Source organism: Trichosurus vulpecula, chromosome 4, assembly GCF_011100635.1.
Source record: "Trichosurus vulpecula isolate mTriVul1 chromosome 4, mTriVul1.pri, whole genome shotgun sequence".
Classification (NCBI taxonomy): Eukaryota; Metazoa; Chordata; class Mammalia; order Diprotodontia; family Phalangeridae; genus Trichosurus; species Trichosurus vulpecula.
The window spans coordinates 154,914,644-154,941,773 of NC_050576.1; the positions used below are offsets into that span (position 1 = coordinate 154,914,644).

The 27,130-nt window shown below is 41.6% G+C and overlaps 1 protein-coding gene across 1 annotated transcript in view; it reads right to left on the reverse strand.

Moving 5' to 3' along the window:
- C4H1orf198 (chromosome 4 C1orf198 homolog) overlaps positions 1–27,130 on the reverse strand; it is a 54,552-nt gene that overhangs the window by 9,182 nt on the left and 18,240 nt on the right. The window contains exons 2-3 of the mRNA XM_036757044.1: positions 23,717–23,767; positions 5,257–5,799 (exon numbers count right to left, since the gene is read on the reverse strand). Coding sequence (XP_036612939.1) covers positions 5,257–5,799; positions 23,717–23,767 — 594 coding nt within the window. The remainder of the gene's footprint in view (positions 1–5,256; positions 5,800–23,716; positions 23,768–27,130) is intronic.

The following is a 27,130-nucleotide window of genomic DNA, read 5'->3' on the forward strand; positions in this document are numbered from 1 at the left end:
ACTAGGTATCCTAAGTACATTGACAATCAATAGTATGATGCTTCAGTCAAAGGAAAAACAAATGTAATCCTAGGCTGGAATAACAGTCCAAAGAAAGAAAACTAATAGCTCCATTGACTCTGCCTTAGTCAGACCACATCTGGGATATTGTGTCCATTATACCTGCCACATTTTATGAAGGACATTAATAAACTGGAAAACAGGATGGGGTGGAGCCAAGATGGTGGCTGGAAAGCAGAGACTTGCTTAAGTTCCTCCACCAGGTCCCTCCAAACACCTATAAAAATGGCTCTGAACAAATTAAAGATCTGCAGAACTCAGGAAATAGCAAAGGGAAGTAGGGCTCCAGCCCAGGACAGCCTGGATGGTCACTGGGAAGGGTCTATCCCATGGAGCTGGGAGTGGAGTGGAATAGAGCCCTGCGTGGGCTGCGCCAGAACCAATCAGACTGGGAGCCGGGCGGAACAGGCGTAGCACCCTGAATCAGTCAGCTGTGGCAGTTACCAGACCTCTCAACCCACAAACGCCAAAGACAACAGAGAAGGTTAGTGGGAAAAGCTGCTGGGACAGAGAGAAAGGAGTTCGCTGTTGACCACCGCCCCAGGGGCAGCGGAGGTGGTGCAGCTCTGAGGCTGCTTACAGAGCTACTGCTGCAGTTGCTTCTGGCCCCAGGCAAACCTCGTGGGAGGAATTAAGTGGCAGATTAGAGCAGGAGTGCAAAGCCTGCTTTGCCCTGCCTGGATCTGGGCTGCAATCCTGGCTGGCGATTCTTGGGGGAGAAGGAGTGCTGGTGTGGCAGAGTTTTCTGTGTAAAAATAGCTCTGAAAATAGCAGCGCAGCCCCTCAAGCTTGGGACAAAGTACTCTCTACTCTACAAGCAGTCATACCCCGACAAAAAGCTCAAGGGTCAAGTAGTTGGCTGGAACATGAACAGCAGTGAAAATGGTCTCAGATTCTGACTCTGACTTTGGAATCTTTTTTTGGTGACAAAGAAGACCAAAACATACAGCCAGAAGAAGTCAACAAAGTCAAAGAGCCTACATCAAAAGCCTCCAAGAAAAATATGAATTGATCTCAGGCCATGGAAGAGCTCAAAAAAGATTTGGAAAAGCAAGTTAGAGAAGTAGAGGAAAAATTGGGAAGAGAAATGAGAGTGATGTGAGAAAACCATGAAAAACAAGTCAATGACTGGCTAAAGGAGACCCAAAAAATACTGAAGAAAATAACACCTTAAAAAATAGACCATCTCAAATAGCAAAAGAGCTCTAAAAAGCCAATGAAGAGAAGAATGCCTTGAAAGGCAGAATTAGCCAAATGGAAAAGGAGGTCCAAAAGACCACTGAAGAAAATACTACCTTAAAAATTAGATTGGAGCAAGTGGAAGCTAGTGACTTTATGAGAAATCAAGATATTATAAAACAGAACAAAAGGAATGAAAAAATGGAAGACAATGTGAAACATCTCATTGGAAAAACCATTGAGCTGGAAAATAGATCCAGGAGAGATAATTTAAAAATTATTGCACTACCTGGACTACCTGAAAGCCATGATCAAATAAAGAGCCTAGATATCATCTTTCAAGAAATTATCAAGGAGAACTGCCCTGATATTCTAGAGCCAGAGGGTAAAATAGAAATTGAAAGAATCCACTGATCGCCTTCTGACAAAGATCCCAAAAAGAAAACTCCTAGGAATATTGTTGCCAAACTCCAGAGCTCCCATGTCAAGGGGAAAATACTGCAAGCTGCCAGAAAGAAACAATTTGAGCATTGTGGAAACACAGTCAGGATAACACAAGATCTAGCAGCTTCTACATTAAGGGATCAAAGGGCTTGAAATATGATATTCCAGAGGTCAGTGGAGCTAGGATTAAAACCAAGAATCACCTACCCAGCAAAAGTGCTCCAAGGCAAAATATGGACTTTCAATAAAATAGAGGACTTTCAATAAAATAGAGGACTTTCAATAAAATAGAGGACTTTCAAGGTTTCTCAGTGAAAAGACCAGAGCTGAATAGAAAATCTGACTTTCAAACACAATCAAGAGACGCATGAAAAGGTAAACAAGAAAGAGAAATCATAAGGGGCTTACTAAAGTTGGACTGTTTTGTTTACATTCCTACATGGAAAGATGATGTATGTAATTCATGAGACCTCAGTATTAGGGTAGCTGAAGGGAATATACATATATAGAGAGACAGAGGGCCCAGGGTGAGTTGAATATGAAGGGATGATATAAAAAAAATCAAATTAAGAGATGAGAGAGGAATATATTGAGAGAGGGAGAAAGGGAGAGATAGAATGGGATAAATTATCTCATATAAAAGTGGCAAGAAAAAAGTAGTTCTGTTGGAAGGGAAGAGGGGGCAGGTGAAGGGGAATGAATGAATCTTGCTCCCATTGGATTTGACTTGAGGAGGGAATAACATACACACTCAATTGGGTATCTTACCCCACAGGAAAGAAAGAGGAAGGGGATAAAAGGGGATGATAGAAGGGAGGGCAGATGTGGGAGGAGGTAATCAAAAGCAAACACTTTCGAAAAGGGACAGGGTCAAGGGAGAAAATTGAATAAAGGGGGATAGGATAGGAAGGAGCAAAATACAGTTAGTCTTTCACAACATGAGTATTGTCGAAGGGTTTAGCATAATGATACATGTGTGACCTATGTTGAATTGCTTGCCTTCTTAGGGAAGGTGGGTGAGGAGGGAAGAGGGGAGAGAATTTGTTTCAATTTGTTTTAAAAGTTAAAATTTGTTTTCAAAGTTTTAAAAGCAGATGTTCAAAAAAAAAAGCTGTTTTTGCATGCAACTGGGAAATAAGATATACAGGCAATGGGGCACAGAAATCTATCTTGCCCTACAAGAAAGGAAAAAGGGTATGGGGGGGGAGTGGGGTGACAGAAGGGAGGGCTGACTAGGGAATGGGGCAATCAGAATATATGCCATCTTGGAGTGGGGGGGGAGGGTAGAAATGGGGAGAAAATTTGTAATTCAAAATCTTGTGGAAATCAATGCTGAAAACTAAAAATATTAAATAAATAAAAAACTGGAAAACATCCAGGAAAAGGTGACCAGGAGGGCAAAGAATCTCAAGGTCATAGGGATGGGCTAAAAGAACTGAGGAAGTTTTGTCTGCCAAAGAGAAGATTCTGGGGCAGCATAGCTGTCTTCAAGCATCTAAAGTGTTGTTATGTAGAAAAAAGATCAGCTGGGGAGGAGGGTATATTATCTCTGCTACAGGGCAGGCTGAGAGTCATGGATCTCTTGAGCTCTTCAGTTCTGAGCTGCAGTAGAGCTGAAGTTAAAGGGTGTTGGCATCAAGGCCAGAACTAGCACGGTGAGCACCTGAGTATGGGGGCCACTAGGCTGCCTATGGAAGGTAAACTGGCCCAGGTCAAAAACAGAGCAGGTCAAAATTTCAGTGCCAAATTGGCAGTGGGGTAGAGAATGGCTCTCAGCCTGGGTAAGATAGGGAGACCCTATCTCCCCTCCAAAATAAAAATGAAGGAAAGGAAAAGGGATCAGACTTTTTCTGCCTTACTCCAGAGGATACAATTGGTTACTGAGTAGAAGTTACATGGAGTAACTCTAATGTGAGAGAATACTTACTAAGAATCAGATCTATCCCAAAGTGGAATGGACTGCCTCCAAGAAGTAATGGATCCCAACCCTCCTTCACTAGAGCTCATTAAGCAGGGGTTGGGTGGCTATTTGTTGGGTATGTAGCAGGAAGGATTCTTATCGAGATACAGGTTGGACCAGATGACCTCTGAGTTCCCTTCCAATGGGGAGATTCTATAAAGGAAAATACCTACTGACATCCTCTAAGAAAAATGCTAAATGAAGAAAAAGTATGACTGCTATGGTCCTTAGGAGCTAGAGTGGCATTCCCATATCAGAGAAGGTGCTGTGCTCTATGAGCAAAGCAGAATTGAGACAACTCAAAGGAAACTCAGGATGCACATATTTAGAATATCTACCCCAAATGTTCACAGGGTTATTTGTACCTGACCTGTGGTAGAGCATCCCGAGCTCATATTGGTCTGATCAGCCACAGTCGGACACACTGAAACTTGACTCTAGCATAGTGATGTCATTTTGGTCCTCTTCAAGAACAAAGGACAATAACCAAGCTCAATGCTGTAAAAATAAAGTTCTAACTGAGGTGACTGCTGATAAAGTTTATGCAGACGAGTCCCTTTTCAGCAGAAAGACTTCACTGAAGTGACCACACCCAACTATACTGCTTTGTTCCTTGCAAAGTGGAACACAAGCAAACAAGGAAGGCTACTCCACTGCTGCAGACCTCAAGCTTCCAACTTTATCATAGCTGATTGTTCTAGCATTCTCCATTTAGAGCTCTAACTTCTTAAGAAATTCAAACCATCTGGCAAAGAACAGTGTACACGCATGCACATGCACACGCGTGCGTGCATGTGCACGCGTGCGCGCGCACACACACACACACACACACACACACACACACACGGCAAAATGATCCAAAAGCAATGACTCTTGGTTGTCTCCTCTTGCTTCCTTCCCCTGTAGGACCATCTCATTCTCCCAGATCCTTCCTTTGCTTCTCTTCCCTTCCGGGAAAGGAAAGGAAGTCTTCCTTCCTCCTCCGCCTTACTCTGGAATAATTAGTTAACCAATCCCTAAAGACTCCCTTGAAGTATCTGAGTCCCACAGCTTAATTATAACATTCTTATTTCAACTTCTACCACGCTGCTCACAACAAATACTTAATTCAGTGCCCACCACCCATACTGCATAAAATTAAACTTCCTTTAGCTTCATTTCCTCTGTCTTCTCTTCAGGATACCCTCATTGATGGAACACATGTAGCCCAACGGTCTCTCTTTAGTGTCTAGCACAGAGCTGTGCTCTCGAAATACTTACCAACCTCCTCTGCTTCCATATCAACAGACAACCCCCCTCCTTATCCAATGTTCTACAAAAACCCCCCTAGGAAATAGGCATGGGATAACATTGGGGATGTCCATTTGATAGACAAACAAGCCCATGGATAAGAAGGGACCACATAGTAAACCTTGTTATATTTGGCTAGTAGTAAAATCTGAGGGCAAAATCCCAGTTCTCCTAACCCTATCCTGGCCCTACTGTTCTGTTGTCTTTCTTAAAAACAGAACAGATGTGTAGATTTGTGTGTGTTTGTATGTATGCATGTCAATGGGATAGTCTTCTTCATGTGAAATAGGTGAAGAAAGAGAAAGTGAGGTAGGCCATCTAACCTGTGTGGGCTTGGACTCTGAGATTAAAGCATCATCTGTATCCTCCATTTTGGAGCCCAATGAGGACAACTTCACCAGGGGCTCAGAGAGGAAGCCATCATCCAACAAGCTGACAGAAGACTGGCCAGACCAGGCCCTTTCCTTCTCACCACTCAGGCTGGAGAACGTAAACTTCTCTTGCCAAGGACCACTGGGTCTTTCCCCTTTGGCCACCTCCCTGTCCTTTGGGACTGATTCTTGCCGGTAATGGCCTGAGGGGACCTTTTCCCCTTTCTCCATGGACTTAATCTGGCTAGGGGTCAGTGACTGGAAATCCGACTCTTGTCCTTCCACTCGTGAGCGCTCTGCATTTATCTTCCAGAAAGAGGATTCCTCCTCCTTCCAAATGGACCCTAGGCCATCCATGCTTGATGTTTTGTTTCCCTGAGAGGATTTGGTGGCCTGGGCACCCTGAGGGACTTTGGACAGTTGCCTTGGTTCATTCTGGGTTGTGCTACTTGGCTCTTGGATGGACAAAGAGGCAATGCTGAAATCCATCTGACTCTAAGAAAAGAAGAAAAAACAAAAATAAAATATAATGAAACCTTGTCAGTAAGAACAACAACTTTATTAATCCACCATCCACCCTAAGCCCTCCCTCAACCTTTCCTTCACTGACCTAGTCAATGTCTTCTCTATACCTTGTTTCTCTCAGCAAAATGATGAGGGTCTCCTAGGGCAAAATGCTGTATACTTTGTCAGACAAGGACACTATATTGGGTGTTTTAGCTTAACTATTTTTCTTTATTATAAGGGAAGATTCAATTCCAGGGTAAGGGTGGGAATTTCCAGAGATGACTATGAAGATACTCTATTAGTAAAATTAATTTTTAAAAGCAGCATGTTTGCCCTCTAATGGTCTTAATCTACTACCTCCCCGGTAGCTATTTCTAAGTGTGCCATAATGGTTCTGAGACGTATATTACAAGATAAGATTATGTAAAAGAAAAACAACATAGCCAGTAATGATTGAAAAAAACAGATAATGAAATATATCTTGCTCTTCTCAAGAAAATGGAGAGGGTCCAGGAGGACACACGGTTGTCTATATTGTCAGACAAGGTCACTGCATTGGGTGTTTTAAATGTTTTTCTTTCTCACTAAGGAGGATTCAATTACAGGGTGAGGGAAGGGATGGGGATTTCCAACAATGATTGCGATTTAAAAAAAAAAAGTACTAATAAAACTTTAAAAGTCTATAATGACAAAAGGGGGTTGCTGAGAAGCAACGGTCAACTTAGCAATGTACCTAATATCCAGGTATATGTTTAGATAGCATCTCTGTTAAAACTGAAGACCAATGACACATGGCATTTATTTGGTTCAAAATTCTTGCTCTTCTGAAAGCATGACACTCCATCACCATCCCCTTCAATGGACAAATCCCTCTGTGAGCTCAGCTTCCTTACTAAATAGCAGATGTTAGTTTGAAATATCTGAAATAGCCAGTCTATTTTCTTGAATCCTTTTGGCCACCTCATAGCACATGGAGCCTGTGATAGGAACAGTATCCACCAGGGTCTGTCCCCACTCCCCTATGATCTAAGTTAGGATAGATTTTGCCCAAAAAGGTGAAAAATCTGGGACTTGATGCGGTGCTGGAGGTGGTGAAAAGAAAGGAGATGAAAACTGTGTGTCCCTTGAGGTGGCTTCCTGGTACCCTCTGGTTGTATATTAACATCTTGGTCACCTAAGACCACACAAAGGCCCGCCCACACAGAGGCAGAGCCCTTCACACTCAGTGGATGTCTCAAGACGGTGAGATGCCACTCCCAGCCTTGCAGACCAGCTGAATGACTCCATCCTGTGCAGACCATACGTATTTCCATAAAAGAGACAAGGGGGATTAGGTATGTGAGCTTAGAGCAAAGTGCTGCTTACTGCACCCTTTTCTATGGTATGCTAAGTAAATCTTTTGATAACTGTTCAATAACCTACTTGTGCTCCATATCATCCAACATCAAACCTGAACCAACAGGGTACTGGTCTGAGTCAGGCCTGCCCCTAACAGAGCCCCAGGTCCACCTAGGAACACTGGTGAGTTCTGCAGCCTGTTCCTTACAGCAGGGGAGAGATTTGTTATGAAGACACCCCCCCTCCCCCCACCCCAAACCTCCCATTCCCACAATGGTGGGGCTAGGATAAAAACCCAGGACTCCCAACATCTAGTTGCCTGACCTCACCAAACAGTTCTTTCCTGTAGAGTCATCGGAGTCTAAGACAACAGCAATGACCCAGGATGTAATATGTCTTTGAGTGGTACAATGTGACAAATCCATAGTAATAATATGATGATAGTAGTAGTAGAAGCAGCAGCAGCATTTATACAGCACTTTAAAGTTTACAAAGTATTTTCATTTGTCCTTTACATCAACCCTAAAATTTATTTAGGCGCTATTATTACACTACCCCTTCCCCCACCCCAACACACACATTTTATCGATGAGGAAACAAGTTGAGACAGATTTAAGTGACTTACCCAGGGCCATAAAACTCATAAATGAGGCAGGATTTGAACTCAGCTCTTCCTACCTTCAAGTTCAACACTCTGTCCACTGCAACACCTAGCTGCCCATTTACATCTAGTAAATACCTACAGGGAATAGGTTGTGTCTCAGTTCCCTGATGAGCACAACAACTCACCACCACATATAATGGGGGCTTTTGGAGATGGGTATATTACAAGTTTGGGGGAAGATGCTACTGCCAACCTTTTAAGATAACATTGCTAATTATTTTCTGATCAGTAAGTCATTGATTGTTAAACTCAAGTCCTTTTTTGGAGTATCCATTCATTGCAATGCCTTTTTTTTTTCCTCCCAATGCCGGATAAGCTATTTCTGATGTCAGTTTTTTTTTTTTAAATCAACATTTAAACAGATCAGGAAACATTCCCATTCCCTCTCTCTACCCACCTGCTCATCAGTTACCATTCTCTCCCCTAATTGCTCCATCTCATTTGAGCTGGAAGCAGCCTGTGAGCCAGTGATTCATGATCGTGTGTGCCCCTGCACTCCCTCTATTTCCTAGCCCTGGTCAGAGCAGAAATCAGACTACAGAGGCAGAGAACAGAATAACAAGCAGGGCTGGGCCCCCCCGCCATGTTTTAAGAAGGGTAAACAATGGGGTTCTCCTTGCTCCAGCTGGTTCTAATATGAGTCTCATAGTGGAAGCTCTCTTCAATTTCCCTTTGTCTCCACTCTGTCAGTTCTCACTAAGGTGGCAGGGCAGCCCTAATGGGGCCAGAAGGGGTCTCATGCTTATAAAAGTTCAGGGCACTAGATTGCTGCCACTCTCCACCTTAAGGGTTTTCCTTATGTGCCTGGTTAGAGATCCCCACTTGGGGCTCAGTAGGTGAGCTGAAGGGATCAGGAAGAGCTTGAGAGTTTAAACTTGAGTAATATATAGCCAGACAATTCCAAAAAAGTCATCCCCATTCCTATAATAAGTAAAGTCTTAGAAGTCACAAAAATAACTTTATCTTCCACCATTTAGAGCATCAAATCCCAGGATATACCGGTCAAAAGTGATAAGATTATCATATATGTCACAGATATAGGATCACCACAGGTCTTGGGTTGGAAGGGGACCTCAGAGAACATCCAGTCCAACCTCCTCATTTTATAGTGAAGGCTTCGAGAGATTGTGGTTTGCCCAAGGTCACAAGTTCCTAAGCACTGGAAACAGGATTTGCACCCAAGTCCTCAGACTCCAGGGCAGCTAAGTGGCTCAGTGTGTGAGGCCTGGAGTCAGGAAACTCATCTTCCTGAGTTCAAATCTGCCCTCCTTCATTTACTAGCTATGTGACCCTGGGCAAGTCATTTAACTCTGTCTCACTTTCCTAATCTGTAAAATAAGCTGGAGAAGGAAATGGCAAACCACTCTAGCATCTTTGCCAAGAAAACCCCAAATGGAGTCACCAAGAGTTGAACATGACTGAACAACAACAGACAGGCCTCAGACTCCAGAGCCAATGTCCTTTCCATCATATCATGCTGCAAACAAGTCACCTCACATTGGACATGATGTAGCTTTAAATAGCACAGTGTCCTGCACACAGTAGGTCTTCCATGATTATTTGATGTAATTTTTAAACAGGTCCTATTTGCTAAGTAACTATCCTGTATGCCATGCATATTTAGAGCTACCACAATACTATCCAGGGACACTGTCAACACAGAAATGATGGTTTCTTTAAATAAGCATACTGGATAAAAATAGCTCGGAAGTAGGGCCCCAAGATTTTTGGGAATGGGTTTGACTTTGATCTGGAAATTGTAATGCAGAGGAGGAGCTCAAAACTGGATACTATATCAAGTTGGGGGGTGCTGCCTTTTTTGGACCAGCAGCTTACCCTGAATAGGAATCTTTCTTTAGATGCTTCTGCCAGGCAGGCAAGCATTCCAGAAGAGAACCTCTGACCTCAAAGTAAGTATTCCAGCCGATGGAGAAGGAAGGCAAGAGAGGGGAGGTAGGGAGAAAAAAGGAGTGTCACAGTAGTACCAAATTAGGACATCACCATGATACAGAAGCATTTGAGCAGCATCTAATAATCTTACACTAAATTGTTTTAGTCCTTTTTCAAACATAACTACATAGGCACAGACTCGGAGAATCTTAGCAAGCTAGAGTTGAGAGGAGCAAGGGAAGGGAGGGAGAGTCCCAGCACCAAGATCCCAAAGGAAGAAGTTTGTTAGGGAGAAGTGGATGGATGCAGAGAAGTAACTGTACAACAGAGGATTTTTTTTTTAAAAAAAGGGAAGGAAAGTAAATGGTTCTCTAAGGATATAGTTTTGAGAACATTAACTCTGCTCCATGTCCCCAGAAGCAGAAATACATATATGTAGGATGGGAGAGAAGAAAAAGAGTAAAGACAGAAAGAAAGAGGACAATAGCAATCATCAATTCAACCTAAGCATCCCCAGCCTCTGCCATAAAACTGCCCCTTGGGGTGGTCTAAACTCTGGGGTCCTTTTCTATAATGTGAGTCCTTTTAACCTCCTTGCAAAAACAAATATGAAACAAAGACTACATCCTCATTTCACCAGTGGCTAGAAACTGACACGAAACAATGGAGGACATGTAACATGACTTCCCTGCTTTTTGTTCTCCTATTCATCACCGTTCCAGGACCAAAGGTGCTCTAAAGACTTTTCTACATCTTAATCCCTCAGTCCTACATGCAGCATACCTCATCACCAACAACTGGCCTCAAAGGATCAAAACACCTCTGACACATGTGGATAAGGTGCTTTGAGATCCATTCACTCCATCCTTGAGCTAGAAAATATAACAAAATGATGGGAACCATCTAGTTGAATGAATGGAATTGTTAGTATAAGATACCAAAAACACAGAAGGCACCCCCCCACTGCTATCTTGACACTAGTCTATGACTCCCCAAAATAGATGACTGTAATTTCTAATCTGAGTCTCCCCGCAAAGGACTACAGATCTGTAAATCACACACTCAATGCCTAAACCTTTCCAGTGCCCAAGAACTGCTAGAAATTAACCGTAAATTATAATAATAGCCGACATTTATAGGGCACTTTCAATGTTTGCAAAGCAATTTTATATATCATCTCTTTGGAGCCCTAAATAGCCCAGGGAAGTAGGTACTTGGCTTGCCCATTGGTCACAAAGCCAGTAAGTGTTGGGAATAGATATTAGAACCCAAGGTTTCTCCTGATTCCAAGTTCAGTGCTCTTCCCATAAGACAATGCTACCACTCCAAGGGAGATAAACACCCCTTTCCATAATACTTTGATGGGATCTATGGGGTTAGCTGCCTCCAGTGTGTATGTGGACAGCAGAAGAATTCCCTCAAACAACACTACAAAGAACCAGGGGGACTACACTGTGGGCATCTGTTTTAACTCAGGATCAGGGACACCTGTGGTGAGGGAAAGATGTGAAGGTGAACATATACAGAAATGCAATATTGGATTTTCTTTTCCCTCTAATGCAGACATTAAGCCAATCTATGTAGGGGTGGGCAAAGAATTGGGCTCAGTTTACCTGGAAGAAGGTCAGTCAATAAGCATTTATTAAATACCAATTATGTACCAGGCACTGTGTTAAACGTTGGAAATACAAAGAAAGGCAAAAGACAGTCCCTGCCCTCAAGGGGCTCACAGTCTAAGGAGGGAGAGAACATGCAAACTATTACGTATGAACAAGGTACATACTGGATAAATCTGGAGTAGTTTCAGAGGGAAGGTACTAGCATTCAGGGAATCAGGAGAGGCGTCTTGTAGAGGGTGAGATTTTAGACTTGACAGAAGCCAAGAGGTGAAGACTTGAGATTATTCTAGGTATGGAGGTCAGTGAAAATGGTCAGAATCTGAGACGGAATTTCTTGATCAAGGAAGAGTAAGAAGACCAGTGTCACTGGATCACAGTGTACTTCGAGGGGAAGAGGACATAACTAAGGTGTAAGAAGGCCAGAAATGGAGGAAGGCATTGGGTTGTGAGGGGCTTTGAATGGCAAACAAAGCACTTTATAGATGCACTAAACTATACAGGACTTTATAGAGAGCCGGAGGAAAATGAGCTGTATTCGAGAGGCAATAGGAGGTTAAATATGAAAAGAGTAGATAATATGTTTAAGAAATATTAATTGGATAATAGTATGAAGGATGCACTAGAGGCAAGAAAGGATGCTGTTATGGAGTTAGCAGCCGGTGGCACAGAGCACTAGGCCTGAAGTCAATTCAATCAATATTTATTAAGCACCTACTATATGCCAGGCACTTTGCTAAGTGTTAGGGATATAAAAAGACACAAAAGATGATCCCTGCCCTGAGGAAGTTTACAATTTAATAGGAGAGACAATATGCAAACAAATATATACAAAGCAAGTTATATAAAGGATAAATAGGAAATAATTAAAAGAATCAAGAAGACCTGAGTTCAAATGTAGCCTGAGACACTTAACTAGCTCCATGACCCTGGATAAGTCACTTAAACTCTGCCTTGGTTTCCTAGACCATAAATGGGGATCATAATAGCACCTACCTCCCAGAATTGTGAGGATCAAATGATATAATATTTGTAAAGCATTTGGCACAGTATTTGGCACATAGTAAACACTACATGCTTGTTTTCTTTCTTCCTTCCTTAATCACTTCTCCACACAGCACCACGACAGGATAATAAGATCAGGATAATACGATTTAGAGCCAGAAAGGATCTTAGAGGCCATCTAATCCCACCCCCTCATTTTAAAGATAAGGAAAGTGAGGCAAGGAGACATTCAGTGATATGCCCAGGTTCATCCAGCTAGTTAGTGTCTGAGGCAGGATTTGAATTTTGGTCTTCCTGACTCTGAGTCCAATGTGCTACGCACTATACCACACTGGCTCTGTTATCCACAATCACTTTCCAGGTCACAGAGGACTTGTATCCAGAGGGTGCTTATTTGAGGTGAATGAAGGATGATGAAGAAACAGGTTATGTGAAAGCACCTACACTGATTATTAGTTCACCAACTGGGGTATATTAAGCCCAACACTTGATATCCATCAGAACTAACAAGGGTCCACAATAAAGCATGTCCCATGATACAGGCTGGCAGACTGCCACCAAGCAACTAGGCTGGACTGTCAGGGACAGGATGTGCATGGTGAGGATTCAAGCCTCCCAAGCCAACACTGGGGATATAATCTCACCATGTGGGGAACCAGGTCTCAGCTGGCAATGTCTATTTTAAAAACAGAAAGACCACAATGAACCCAAGACCTATTTTTATGCCCTATTCACTGGAGAAGAATGTGTAGTATTTCAGTAAAACAGATGAGTGCAAGCAGCCAAAACTAATTGTTTCACTTGGCAGCCTCCAGCAAATCTAAATTGTTGAGAAAGAGGCAGCAGAAACACTGTCAGAACAAAGATAGTTCATTCGAGCAAAGCCTAATAAATTAACAAACCAAACAATTAAAGCTCCATTTACCCCAAAGGAGAGGGAAAGAGGGAATGAAGGATGGCTCAGAAAAAACTAAGAACCTTTGATTTTGATTTAAAAAAAAAAAAGAAGCAATACAGGAGAAATGTCACAGTTTGGCCACTGAGGAAGGGGCTCCAAAATAAAAATGTTTGCTCTGTCACTGGCACATGGGGCAATTCTGGGTGTAATAATGAACTCTGTGCAAGGCATTCTGGAGTATGGGGAGGCCAATGAAGAAATCATCACAATCACAAAATTCTAGACATACACCAATGAGCTAATTTAAAACAATATCTCAAGTGTGTTTTAAGGATTAAAGAATCATAAATTTAGGACTTGAAGACCCCTTAGAGATCATCTAGCCCAACCTCCTGATTTTACCCATGAGGAGAGCTGAGGCCCAAAGTAGCTTGCCCAAGTCTTAAAGACCAAGAGGTAACAAGAAGCTTGTGGATTAGTCACAAAAAACAAGCATGTGCCCAAGACCTAAATAAGGTTTGAAAACTCCTTTAGAGAAGACTTCTTTCAACATCTAGATAATGCTAATGGACTACCTGTTCTGTTCCTCCATAGGCAAGTTGTATTGTTTCCTTTTAGTTAATTGACCTTATTTGATTAAGTGTTTTTAATGTATAAAGGTGTATCTTCCCCTGTGTTCGGGGTCCAGGACTAAGCTGAGGAGGTCTGGTATCAGTTTGTTGGGCAATTGCCATGCGTTGCTTAATAAATCAATATGTTTAGAATATCGAGCCTTTGTTTCCTCAATCATTTCATCTTTTCCCTGCCACACTATCCATCCGCAAGTCCTACAGTGAGACACAAAAGCCTCTAGACTAAACACCTCCAGTCCCCATGCCTCTAACGCTGGCACAGTACGTCACACATACAGATAAAACAAGTGGGCTCCTTATGTAGGACACAATCCCTTAGGGGTTTTTAAAAATCACAGGGCTCAATGTGCCCTTGGCTGTTGAACAGAGAGCTGAATAATATGAGAGGAAAGGTGGGAAAAGAAGAAATAACCAGACTCTTTAGGGGACGAAACCAGGACAGAGGCACCAGGGACCTAACTAGCACCATGACCCTATGGCTGGTCTCCTTACAACTTCTCCATTGAGACCTTCCAGGCTCAGCCTGTCTTGGGAATGAATGGAATCTTCTCTGTTACTTCCATCTCCCATGTCTGCAGCACACCAAGTGCCGAGTTCTTTCCCCTTTAGGCAGCAACAGCATCAGAGAGGAATCCAGCACTGTCTCAAGTGGTAGCGGCCTCAACAGTGAAGGAGGGAGGGAGGGAGGGAGGGAGGGAAGACCAGAGTCCCCATTCCCTACCACTTCTGCTGACAGGCAGGAGCTATTTGCTCCGTAGCAGGAAAAAAAAAGTATTGTGGCCTTCCAAACCTACTCTACCTTCATAACTTGTGAAAAGGTCAGCACATACCAGAGAGGTCTCAGTCTAGCAAGGTCAGAAAACCAGGCCCCCCAGGGAAAAAAGGGGGGGGTGGGATTTGGTCTGAGATATTAGGCAAAAACAGGAAAAAATAGGCTTAGGGGTTGTAGAGCTTGAGGTGATTTGCCTTGAGGCTGACCCTGAGTCAAGCTGATCTAGCTGCAGAGGTTCTGTTAGGGGTCTTGAAAGAGACTCTAATTCTGAACTGAGGGTCTGTTAAAAGAATCTTTACAAGTCACTGGTAGCTTAGGGTGAATGGTCACAAGTGGCCCATACAAAAGTAAATAAAACAGACTGCCGGGCACCAATCTGATCTAACAAAAACCTAAGCAAAGGAATGAGAGCTTGGAAATTCTGAATGCTATTGCCAGCTCTAATGCTGACTGCTGTGACATTAGACAAGACCATAAAGCAGGCCTCAGTCACTTCAGCTGTTAAACAAAAACACCACTGACTGGCTTCACTGGGGTGTTTTGGGGCCATTTCTGGGATGAAGCTGGAACTTCTGTTTCAACGCAAAGTCCAGCAGGAGTCAGATCACAGCTCACATTCCCAGGGTGGGTTTTATTCAAGAGTTTCTAACTTCTTTAGCACACTGGGATGTTCCCAGTGGTCCATAGTGAAATGGGAAATCCAAGAGCTCAAAAAACAGGAATGGGGAAGGGAAGGAAGGGAATAAGCATTTCCATAGCACCTACTATGGGCTAGGGCTTATGATAAGCAGGTAGGCACTGATGTAAGCAGTTTACAATCATTAAGTCTGATCCTCACAACAACCTTGAGAAATAGGTGCTACTACTATTATTATTCCTATTTTATAGTTGAGGAAACTGAGGCAAACAGATTCGTGCAGAATTAATTCATGTAACGTATTAAATTCAACACTATTTCTGCATATCGGGTAGGGTGTGCCAAACTGAATGGAGCATGTGATGTGACAGTTCAATAAGCGTGTGTGAGATCACATTCACTGAGATATATCTAAAGCGATCAAGCTTGAACACCAATTCTAGTCTTTTCTCTGACAATAACAAAGTGGCCTTGGGTAAGCCAATCTCTTAGGTATCAGTTTCCCAAAGAGGCATTAGCACTAGATGATCTGTTTGGCCCCAAGAGGCAGAACTAGAACAAAGGGAAAGAGGCAAATTTAAGCTTGCTATCAGGGTCAATGTCCTAACAATCAGAAATATCCTCAAGTGGGACAGTCTGCCTCAAGAGATGGTGGGTTACCCCACATCAGAAGTCTTTAAGTAGATGCTAGGCAATCACGTATTGGGCATGTTGTAGAAGGCACTATTTGGGGGAGGGTGGTTGGGTTGGACTAGAATGATAAGGTCCCTTCCAATTCTTAAATTCTGTAATCTCTAAGGTCCCTTTTAGTTCTAATGACAAATGGTCTTCTAAAAGCCTCTATGAACTCTCCCACCCCTTAAAAAAAAAGTCTAGTTTCCCATGGCTTGAAGCCACACTGGAATTAGTGGTCTTGGTCACATAAAAGTGGCAAATGGGGAGATGGAAATGGAGTGACTGCTTGTATAAGGAAATGTCCCAGGACCTCAGGCTTATAGATCTGGAACTGAAGATCTTTGAGGCCATCTATTCTTACACCTTCATTTTAAAGATGAGGAAACCCAGGCCCAGGGAGATAAAGGGATTTGTCAAATAAACAAGTAGGGAAAAGGGGTCTAAGGTTCTGTTTGAACAGTCACAGTCTTAGGAATGAGGATCAGTTTCTCCATCATTACTGATACAACTATCCTACTGTTTGTAGTAAGCGATGACAACTTTTAAAAACTGGGATCATTCAATTTTCATGTTTGAAGACATTGGCAGCCTTCAGGTTGAAGCTATTGGTGCTTAATGAATGCAGGGAAAGATGAGAAGAGGGATTCTGATGGACACCATATAGACAGTTGGGATTTATAGCATTTCCATAGCTTGAGAAGTGATTGAAATGGAAGGGATGGGCTAGATTCCTCCCTACCAACCCCTTCCCGTTTCTGTTTCAAAAAGATCCCATACCAACCGGGCTGATTTGCACCTCTGAAATCGGGAGTTTTGATCTAAAAAGGTCAGGTTATGATGCTATCTCCCCACTACCATTAAAACAAGGTTCACTACACAGTTGAGACCTGTTCAGTTTTATAAATATGCATGAAACACATAAGGTGTAGAGAACAAGAGATGGGGGAAGTGTTGTAGAAGAGGAAGAACAGCCAATCTTTGAAGTTGGAAGACCTGAATTCAAGACCTTGAGAGAAATGATTATTTCTCTTTTGTATTAATAACTAATTATTGAATCAGGACCAAGGTTTTTTCCCTTTTGTACTTCCTCATCCAGAAATCAATCAGTGTGGGAAGTTTTTGTCAGATTTACCCAGCCAGGATGGCTAAGATCTAATCAAAGACAGGAAAAGATATTCTAAGTTCAGGCAAATGGGGAGATTCCTGCTCATTATGTTTACTCAGACAGGTCTGGGAAAATGTGGATTCTCCCTTTTGTCAGACAGGTGATGTGGAAACTAATAAGTCTCTTTGACCGAGATTTGGGTGCTCAATGTCACATACCTCAAGACCCTCATTGTAATATAGCCCACTTCTCACTGTATTATTCATTCTATTAATTGTTAACCAATCAGAGTTGATTGCCACCCTCAGGACACCCACTCTTCCAAGGGCATATAAACTGTGAGCCCACTGCCATGAGGGGTCTTTGGCATTCAAAAATGTCACTGACCTCTTTTACTAACAAAATACTAGCATTATTAATAAATTGATTAATTAGCCAGAAACCATGTCTCTAGAACTTTTTAAACATCACAACTTAGACATACTTACTACCTGTATGACCCTGGGAAAGTCACTCAGTTTTCTCATCTGTAAAAATGGGGGTGATATTTGCTCTACTTGCATCAGAATGATTGTGGGTAAAGTGCTTTGTAAACCTTGAAGTATTATATAAAATATGAGTTGTTATTATTATTGTAAAATGTTTACAAAAGATATGGGTTCCTACCATCATGGAACTCCCAATCTAATAGAAAGACTTGAAATATACATAAAATATGATGCATTACAATTATAATTAAATGCTAATAGAAGTGGTGCAAATAAATTACTATGGGGGAGGGGGTCCATGAGAGAAAAGGTTAACTAGCTGGGAGATTAAGGCTAACTTCCTAAAGGTGATCATTTTTGAGTTGGGTTTTAAAGTGTTATACCAAAAGCGAGTGAGACACGCCACAGAGTATAAGTTTTAAATGGATTATTTATTAGCCAGCGACCATTCGGGGTTTCACCCAAATCAAAATGGCCCCGAATTGGGGTGAAGAAGTAGTTTATATAGAAAATACAGGGTACAGAGGTTAATTATCTCTTGGAATTTACAGGCCAGGTTGGGGGGGTGGGGGAGGCAGGAACAAAAGTCCTGAGAGATCAAAAGATTCTGACAGGTTATCGTTAAGTGGGATAATGTTATTGACATTCCTTGGTGGAGTCACGGAGCCCCAGGGACATTTGCTAAATGCCAAAAGGTCTGAGTCCATTCTTTATTATGCAAACTGGGGTTTTCTCGGGGGGGGGGGGGGGGGGGGGGGGGGGGGGTCTCCTTAGCAATAACTGATTTTTCCAGTACCACAAAAGGATAAGTAACAGATGATAGGGGAAGGAGGTGGATTAGGGAAGGGAGTAGTATTCTAGGCCCAGAAAATGGTGTAAGCAAAAGCAGAATAAGAAAAGTATGGGGTAGGTCAGTCAGTCAATAAGCATTTATTAAGCTTGTGTCAGACACTATGCCAAACCCTAGAGATACAAAGAAGGGCAAATACAGGCTCTGGCATTGAGGAGTGTACATTCTAATAGGAGACAATACGTTAATAGCTAAGTAAATAAAAGATATATACTACGTAGATTGAAGAAGGTAGATGGAAGGAAAAAGCCCTAGCATCTAAGGACACTGCAGAAGATGGGACTTAAGCTTAGTAGAATTTTGGGGGAGAGTGTAACAGCAACGTGGCATTCATGGAAGGGATACAGTATGATAGAAGCCTAGAAAGGAAGGATGGTGCCAGATTTTGAGGACCTTGAATGACAAAATAAAACATTCGATTTTCACTCAGTAAGCAACAGAATTATCAGAGGGTTTTGATCAGAGGAGTGACCCGGTCATATTTATACAAAAGGACTAGAAGTCTGGCAGCAATGCAAAGGATGATTGGGAAAGACAGATTGGAGAGAAGGGAAACAGAATTCTGCCAAGATAGAAACAAAGGCTACATCTCTATGACAATAAAATCAACCAGACACTGCCTAGCAATAGGACTTTGGTCACTTCTCTCCATTTATGTTGGCTTCAGAACCCAGACAGGCTACTATCCATGAACCTTAGCTGGCTGGCATTAGCACAAAGTGAAATCCATTCTGGAATGCATTAGCTCTACTTGTTTTCAAGGCCAAAAGCTTGAAATCTTCTTTATCCAGCTATTTTCCCGTGCCCAACCACACCAATCCAGGCCTGAATCAGCAGCATCCTCAGTGAGCCACAATTCTTGTACTGGAATGTCATTTGCACCAAGTTAATAATAGAAGTAATGTACCATCCCATTAATGGCTGATTAAGGGACATTTAACAAGGTAATTCTTGGGAGGTCAGCTATTCCCTCAAGGCATGTGAAGAAAGTACTCAGGTTTTAGAGCATTTTTGCTGTTTTCCTATGGAAAGACACATAAGAAGAAAAAGAAAACAACTTTTCATTCGGTCTCCTTCTGTTTCCATGTTTCATAGATATAGAACCACATAGGACCTCAGAAACCACCTTGGCCAACCCCTTCATTTTATAATTGAGCAAAATAAGTGCCATGGAAGTTGTGACATGCCCAGAATCACTCAGCTAATAAGCACCAGGGATGGGATTTGAACCCAGCTCCTTTAACTGGTGAGCCAGTGCTCTTTCTCCTGTACCACCCTGCCTCCACAAATCATCTGGCATTGCTTTGGAGAGCTATTGGTTGGGAGGATAGAGAAGGCAATGACAAGTTTATTCCCAAAGGGTGTAGGGACCAATGTGTAGGGACATTTATTTCCCATCTCTACATAAAGCACATAGGAAACAAGAATTCCTTAGTTCTTCAGAGGATTCTTGGGACCTTGGCAAAAGAGTAATACAGTTAATTAATCTATCCTTCTGCAGGTGTCAAGTGGATACAAGATCCTTTTTCTCACTGAGGAGCAGAAGTCACCAAAGGCTGTGCCTGAGAGATCCTCCAGATGGTATCCTTTGCCTCCTCAAGACAAAAGCACTGATCTCTACCCTCCCACTTCCCCACCCCTGACTAATACACTCATTCCTACAATTCTTTCTCTTTCTTTCTCTCTCTTTCTTTCTCTCTCTCTCTCCCCCCCCCCCCCATTAGGGGCTCTAATTTGCAGCAAAGTTCATAAGTACAATACTCTGCACATGTTTGACAAAATCCCATTGGCAGGTGAAAGTAAGTACACACAATTTTTTTTTTAGATCAATAAGGTCCTAAGGCACCTATTAAAGGCAGAAGAAAGATATGCTTGCCAGGATGAGGTCATATCCCTATAATGAACATATTTACCTGAATTCATCCAATCGACAAATACTCTGTAAATATTTTGATATTATTGATCTCTATACATCCTGGATCCTCCCAGGAGGAAATAAGCTCCTTAGGGCAAGAACTATTTCAGCTTTGTCTTTGTACTCCTTGTGTGTCTTTATATTCCCTGTGCCTAGCATGGTGTCTGGTATATGGTAGGTGTTTAATACAACCATAGAATTGAATTACTCAATCAGATAAAGATGGAGCTGTGGAAAGAGCTCTGGATTTAAAGTTAGAGGACCTGGGTTCAAATTCCTCCTCTGCCACTTAGTAGCCATGTGACCAAAGGCAAGTCACTGGAGTGGAGCCTCAGTATTGTTATCTGAAAAAACTGGAGATAATACCTATGCTTTCTCCTTCACAGGGCTGTCATAAGGATCAAATGAGATAATAGAGTTGAAGTACTACCAACCCTAGAAATGTGAGCCACTGTGTATGCCCCCCAAAGCCACCAGGAAAAGCCAAGAACAGTAAATGTCATAGGATAAAATGACTCTTCAATTTTGAATCTGCGGGAACATTTGATACCTGCGGCTTTTCCTTACTAAGCATTTTCTTCTTTGTGCCTATGTTTTTGGTTGTGTGTTACATGTGCTTTATCCATCTGGAACCCTTATGGGAAAATAGTAATAACTGACATTTATATAGCACTTTGGGGTTTGCCAAGCACTTGAATTAATGTCATCTCATTCCCACAACATCCCATCCACTCACCCCAATAAAGGTGGGCATTATTATCATTCCTATTTTACAAATAAGGAAACTGAGATTAAGAGAGGTTAGGTGATTTAACCATGCATGGGTTCAGGGCTGCTAAGTCCAGATTTCTCTACCACACATTTCTGGTAGTGGAATTCAAGTTAAGGACCATGGGTGACAAAATCCAAGTAGTGACAATTCTAATGATTAACAATTAAATTGTGATCGAAAACTACCCAAGGAAGAATGCATATAAAAACTGAACATGGACCTCAAGAAAATGCCCTTGGGAATGCTTAACTACTCAACATATTTAGATGTGTCCCCAGAAAAACCCAGGGAAAACCAACGATTTGGCGACTACCAAATGGAACATGATACAAGCTATCCTATGAGATCAGAAGTCCAAGATCTTTTATGAGACTCCAAACATTAATTGATCCCATGAATTCTATGGCCCCATCAGAGTACAAGGAGAAACAAAGCAACAGATGGTAGTCTCCCAATTTCAAAGGCCTTTCAAGACAGACCTTCCATCAAAAACAGATGGTCAGCATTTTTTTTAAGAGCTGAAATGACCTCAGAGATCACTTAGTCCCACTCTCTCATCTTATAGAGGAAGAAAAAGTAAAGTAAGTTGCCTATGAACCAAGTAAGAAGTCAGAGGCAAAACTGGGATGAAAATCCACATCTTGACTCCCAAATCCACATGGGAATTTATCATATCACATAGTCTTATATAGAAAAACATGATTCAAACTCCCAAATCCACATGGGAATTTATCATGTCACATAGTCTTACATAGAAAAACATGATTCAAATCCACATGGGAATTTATCATATCACATAGTCTTATATAGAAAAACATGATTCAAACTCCCAAATCCACATGGGAATTTATCATGTCACATAGTCTTACATAGAAAAACATGATTCAAATCCACATGGGAATTTATCATATCACATAGTCTTATATAGAAAAACATGATTCAAACCCCAAATGTACTTATAAGTGCTTTTTAAAAAGGTCACACCACCTTTTTCTCCAAACTGAGAAAATACTCTCTTCCTGTCCCTGTGCTTTGCTACCATCTAAAACAGTAGCTGCTTAGCAGACTGGGGAGAGTCACAAGATCCCATAACATCAAGTAAAACTTCTAGGCAGCTTGGTATAGTGGAAAGGACACGGGCTCTGGAGATATGGGACCTGAGTTCAAATCTTTCCTCTGTTGTTTAATGTCAATGTGACCTTGGGCACATCACTTAACTTCCCCAGGCTTCAGTTGCCTAGTGTGAAAAATGAGGGGATTGGACTAGATGCTTCTGAGGTCCTTTCCAGCCATAGATCTGTGATCCTATGATCAAGACTGGTACTTCATTTGGATTGGCAACTTCATTCAAAATAAAGCGATCAGGGATTTAACAAAGCTATCACTGCTGTTCTCTGTGGTTCCCCTCTAGGAAGACAGATTACTATCCTACTCGTCATCGAGGAAAGGAACAAATGTTTTCTAGGGCAACCCAATCTTAAGAGACTGATGTTACCACTCTATCCAAAACGCAGATGAAGAATCAATTCCATAGGACCAGAGGGCTTTGTCCAGGGTCCTAGTTTAGAAAATCACACACATTTAAATTCTGAGTAGATGTGATTCTGGACCTCTCTTTGATTATATACTACAAAGCTTGCATGAAGCCCACCCAAAATCCCAACTTGTATAAGAAGCCTTTCCTGATCCTCCTTAATTCTGGTATTTTCCCCCTGTGATTATTTGCAATTTACCTAGTATATCTGACAACATGGTGGTTTGTACATAATAGTTCGCAAAGTTGTCTCCCGCATTAGATTCTGAACTTGAGAACAGGGGCCATCTCTTATCTTTCTTTGTATCCCCAGCACTTAGCATAGTGCTTACCACATGGTAGGGGCTTAAAAAAATGCTTTTTTGAGTGATTAGAGGAAAGGTAAATCCTTGTACCCCACCACACCCACAGTATCCACATTAGGAAATTATCCCCCAAAGGGAAGAAAAACATCATACACTTTTACAACATGAAAAAATCCACTGATTCTTTGGGATTTCCTCTTTATGGGCCTGGCACACTTTAGGCATTCAATGTTTGTTGAATTCTCCTCCCCTAGGTACCCCAGCCCAAAGGACTGGCCATTAACTAGTCTTGAAACACATTAAAATTTCCCTCCAAGTTGCAACTCTTATCAAACTTCCTAATCTCAATCATAACAAAATATTAATCCATGGACCCAAAGAGTTTTGTTCACAGAAGCCCTTCCTTTTACTGAATTTTCCCCTCCTGGAGGCCAGAGATGGGGAATGTGAGCTGAGTACTTAGATATGAGGCGGAGAAGCACACCCAGCAGTCTCATGCGACATGTTCCCTTGTACCCAGGACAGATTATTACCCCAGTCAATAGAATGTAATTAGTCTGATCATATTAACTATTGCTTTCACCTCCAATGTGCTTTTTTAAAAGCCTCCAAACCACACCATAATAGTTTTCTAACTCTTACCAGTTCCCTCACCCTTCCTTTTCTTTTCTGCAAACAATGGGCATGTCAGCTGTAGGCTGGCTAGCAGTCCTACCACCCTCTAAGGCCATCAAATGTTAGCTTGTAAAGAGAGACATGTAATTACTCAATCCTTTTAAAAAGTAAAAATAAATCTTAATCCAACTTACCCTCGTTTCCCAGGAGAAAGGGGCAGAGTGTTCATCCTGCCAAGTTATATCCTGAAATAAAAATTCAAGAGTAAGCATGAAATCTGAACTCAGGCTTACAAAATCCAAACCCCTGACCCAGTCACGGACAAGCCATGCCTCTGGGGCTGTCCTCACTCCATGCCCCTAATATATTTATCTTAACAGGGACAATATTCGGACTGTAGAATCTTGTTTCACCTTAGATATCAAAAGTCAAGCTTCTTTGCTTATTGCCTTCAGTTGAACTGAAGGGCTGCATGACTACCCCAGGACTTTAAAGGAAGGGAGTATGGTTTTAATAAAACAGATAAATGTAGTATCCATTTAATAATGCACCTAATAAAAGAGACTAAGAAGGGTGGGAGGAATTTAGAAATTAATTTTCTGGGCTAAACATAACACAAAAGAGACCATGAAAAAGTTATCATGTGCTCAAACTCTGGTCCAATATAAAATCCATAAGGGCAGGGACATCCTACTTAGCACCCAGAATAATGTCCTATACACAGTAAGCACTTAAATGTTGATTATGCTTAAGTAGGCACTTAAATCCCTTTGAGATCTAGATTTATGATCCTATGATCACATCTGTTATTTCTTTGGCTTTGATCTGGACAGTTATCAATGAAAACCCAAGTAAGGGCAGAAGAATGGTAGATGACAAATCCCAGAAATTGGTCTGAATGGACAATGAGGTTGAGGAATATTGTCTTCTATAAGATTTCCCAGTTGATAGTGTTTTCTGCTAAGCCACTTGCTTTGTCCATGCACAACTGAAGTTAAACTAGGCAGCCCTTCCCAAAACTTTGAAGCAGGGTAAATTAATTTTGGTACAATTCTTTTTCTGTGACTTTCTCAGGCCTTGATGGTATCTTGTCCTGCCAGTGGTGAAGACCGGTCATAAGGTCATCAACTGAGAGCTGGAAGAGCTCTTAAAGGTCCTCTTATCCAAACTCCTCATCTCACTGTATCCCCCTAGACCAATAACAATAGACAATTTATTTTGATTTGCCATTTTAGTAAGAACTCTGCAGTAACTGGGCTTCGTTTACTAAAGCATTTATGAAAATTTCCATGCTTGTAGGTGGGTCTCATAAATCACACTGCAGCCCGCAGGCCGAATTTTGGACAGTCCTGCCCTAGACTAACATGGAACTGCTAAGCTAAATACCAGCCTCTGGTGCCAATCAGTTTTGTACACATTTAACTATGACCTTCACTTCTAGTAAACATTAAGTGCCTCTGGGCACAGGGATGGGCTATGAATTTCAATGATTAGTCATCACATGGTCCCTAAATTCATGGAGCATGCAGTGTGCGAGATCTGGATTATATACTCCCAATTTTTTAATGAGTACATTAATACTATCTGCACATGAAGAAGTCTTTCTTAAATATAGAATGATCTATCATTTTCCTTGATCTAACAAATCTAAAAAGTTCAACTTAATAAGATCTTGATGGCCTTAGTCTGTTATAGCTGCTAGTCAAAGCCACCTATCTGCTTCTATAGGGCTGCTCAGAGGCAAACTCAACACACAGCCACTCTGGATAGGATGCTGAGAGCATTTCACTCTTTTAATGTCAATCTCTTCCTATCTGCATATTCTCATTCTCCCCCCCACATCACTCTGCCTCCCCCCATCCCTTTCTTTGTTTCTGTCTCTCATATCTCCAGGTACTCTAGTTTCTTTTCTTCGGCCTACAAACATTCTCAACTCTTCTCTACTCTCTCTTTTTTATTTAAAAGTTTTATTTTAACACATTTTCCTACTACTTTATTTTTTTAGCAAAAATCAATAAATATGAACATTTCCACATACAAAGAACATAGAGGATTGCATAGGACACTGCAAATCTCCATTATGTAAAGTTTTTTTTGAAAAAGAATATGCTAAGAAAAAAAAGAACATGCCAAGAAAACCCCAAATGAGATCACAAAGAGTCAATCAAATAACAACAACAACAAAATGTTAAATTTAGGGTGGTATCCATGAAGTCCATTGAATACATTTTCACCAGCATCATTTAAAGGTGCCTCTGGAACTGAGCTTACAGAAGTAGCCCTGGTTAGTACTTTTGTATTCTGAACTGGCTTTCCGCCCTTTTCTCTTCTCTAGACCACCGTCATTTGCTAGCTGTGGAGGTGTTACAGTGGCTAATGCTTCAAGGCCACTGGTAAGCAGGAAATAGGAAGAAGTAAGTTTTCTCTCTTTTTAAAATATATTTCCTATACTTCTCCAACTATCATCTCATCTATATTTTCCCCTTCACTACCATACTTCTTGAATAGTCCATACTCTGCTGCCTCCATTTTCTCATCATTTTTTCACTCCTCAATACCTTGCAATCTGGTTTGTAGGGCTGAAAGTTTCTTTAAGGACTTCCTCATCACTTCTCAAAGTAGAAGTTTCCCCCTCCTCTCTACCCAGTCCTGTCCTAGGCCCTTCCATCTCCCCTTATTCTCTTTCCTTTGGTGACCTCATTCACTCCCACTGCTTCAATTACCATCTCTACACAAATAGTTCCCAAACCCATATCTCCATTTACAACCTCTCACCAAAGCTCCCAGATCAGTCTCTGTACCCATACATTCCAACAACTCGAACTAAATACATGCAAAATTCAATTTCTCATCGTCCCCCCACCTCTACCCAAAACTGCTCTTCCCCCAACTTTTTAAATTTCTGTTGATCACCCTCCCACCACTCTGGCTCCTAATCTCAATGTTACTTTAATCTTTTCTCTGAAATCCAAGCAATCATTTGTTAAATCCTGTTGATTCTAGCTTCAAGACAGCTCCTTCATCTGTCCTTTTTTGCTTTGATCCTAACCATGCTAAATCAAGCTTTTATTAGATATATTCTCTCTCCAACCCATTCTTCACACTGCTAAATAATCTTCTAACATAAACTTTGATCATGTCACTACTCCACTCCAAAAAAAAAATCAATGAATCTCCACTTTATAACAAAAAATAAACTCATGATACTGGCATTTAAGGCCCTCCATAATCTGGCTCCAGACTACCAGTCTAGCCTTATGTTCTTGCTCTCTCTCATCTCCAGATATTTGCTTACTCCATCTCTGGTTAATGGAACAGACTCCACCTCATCTTTTTCTGTTGCAACTACCCTCTCGCTTCAAGGAGAATTCAGGTACCACCTTCTCCACTGAAATACCTTTCCTCAGCACCACTTTGTCCCTTCCTCATGCCCAAAATGAAAATGATTTCTGCCTTCTCAAGTTCTCATAGTACTTTGTCTGGAACTCATCTGTGTATCATTTCTTATTAACGTACCTGTTACCCGCATTTCCCTTCCCCCTTCAACTATAGATACCTTCAGAGCAAGAACTCAGTCTTTTTTTTGGTCTTCATATCCCTAGCCCTTG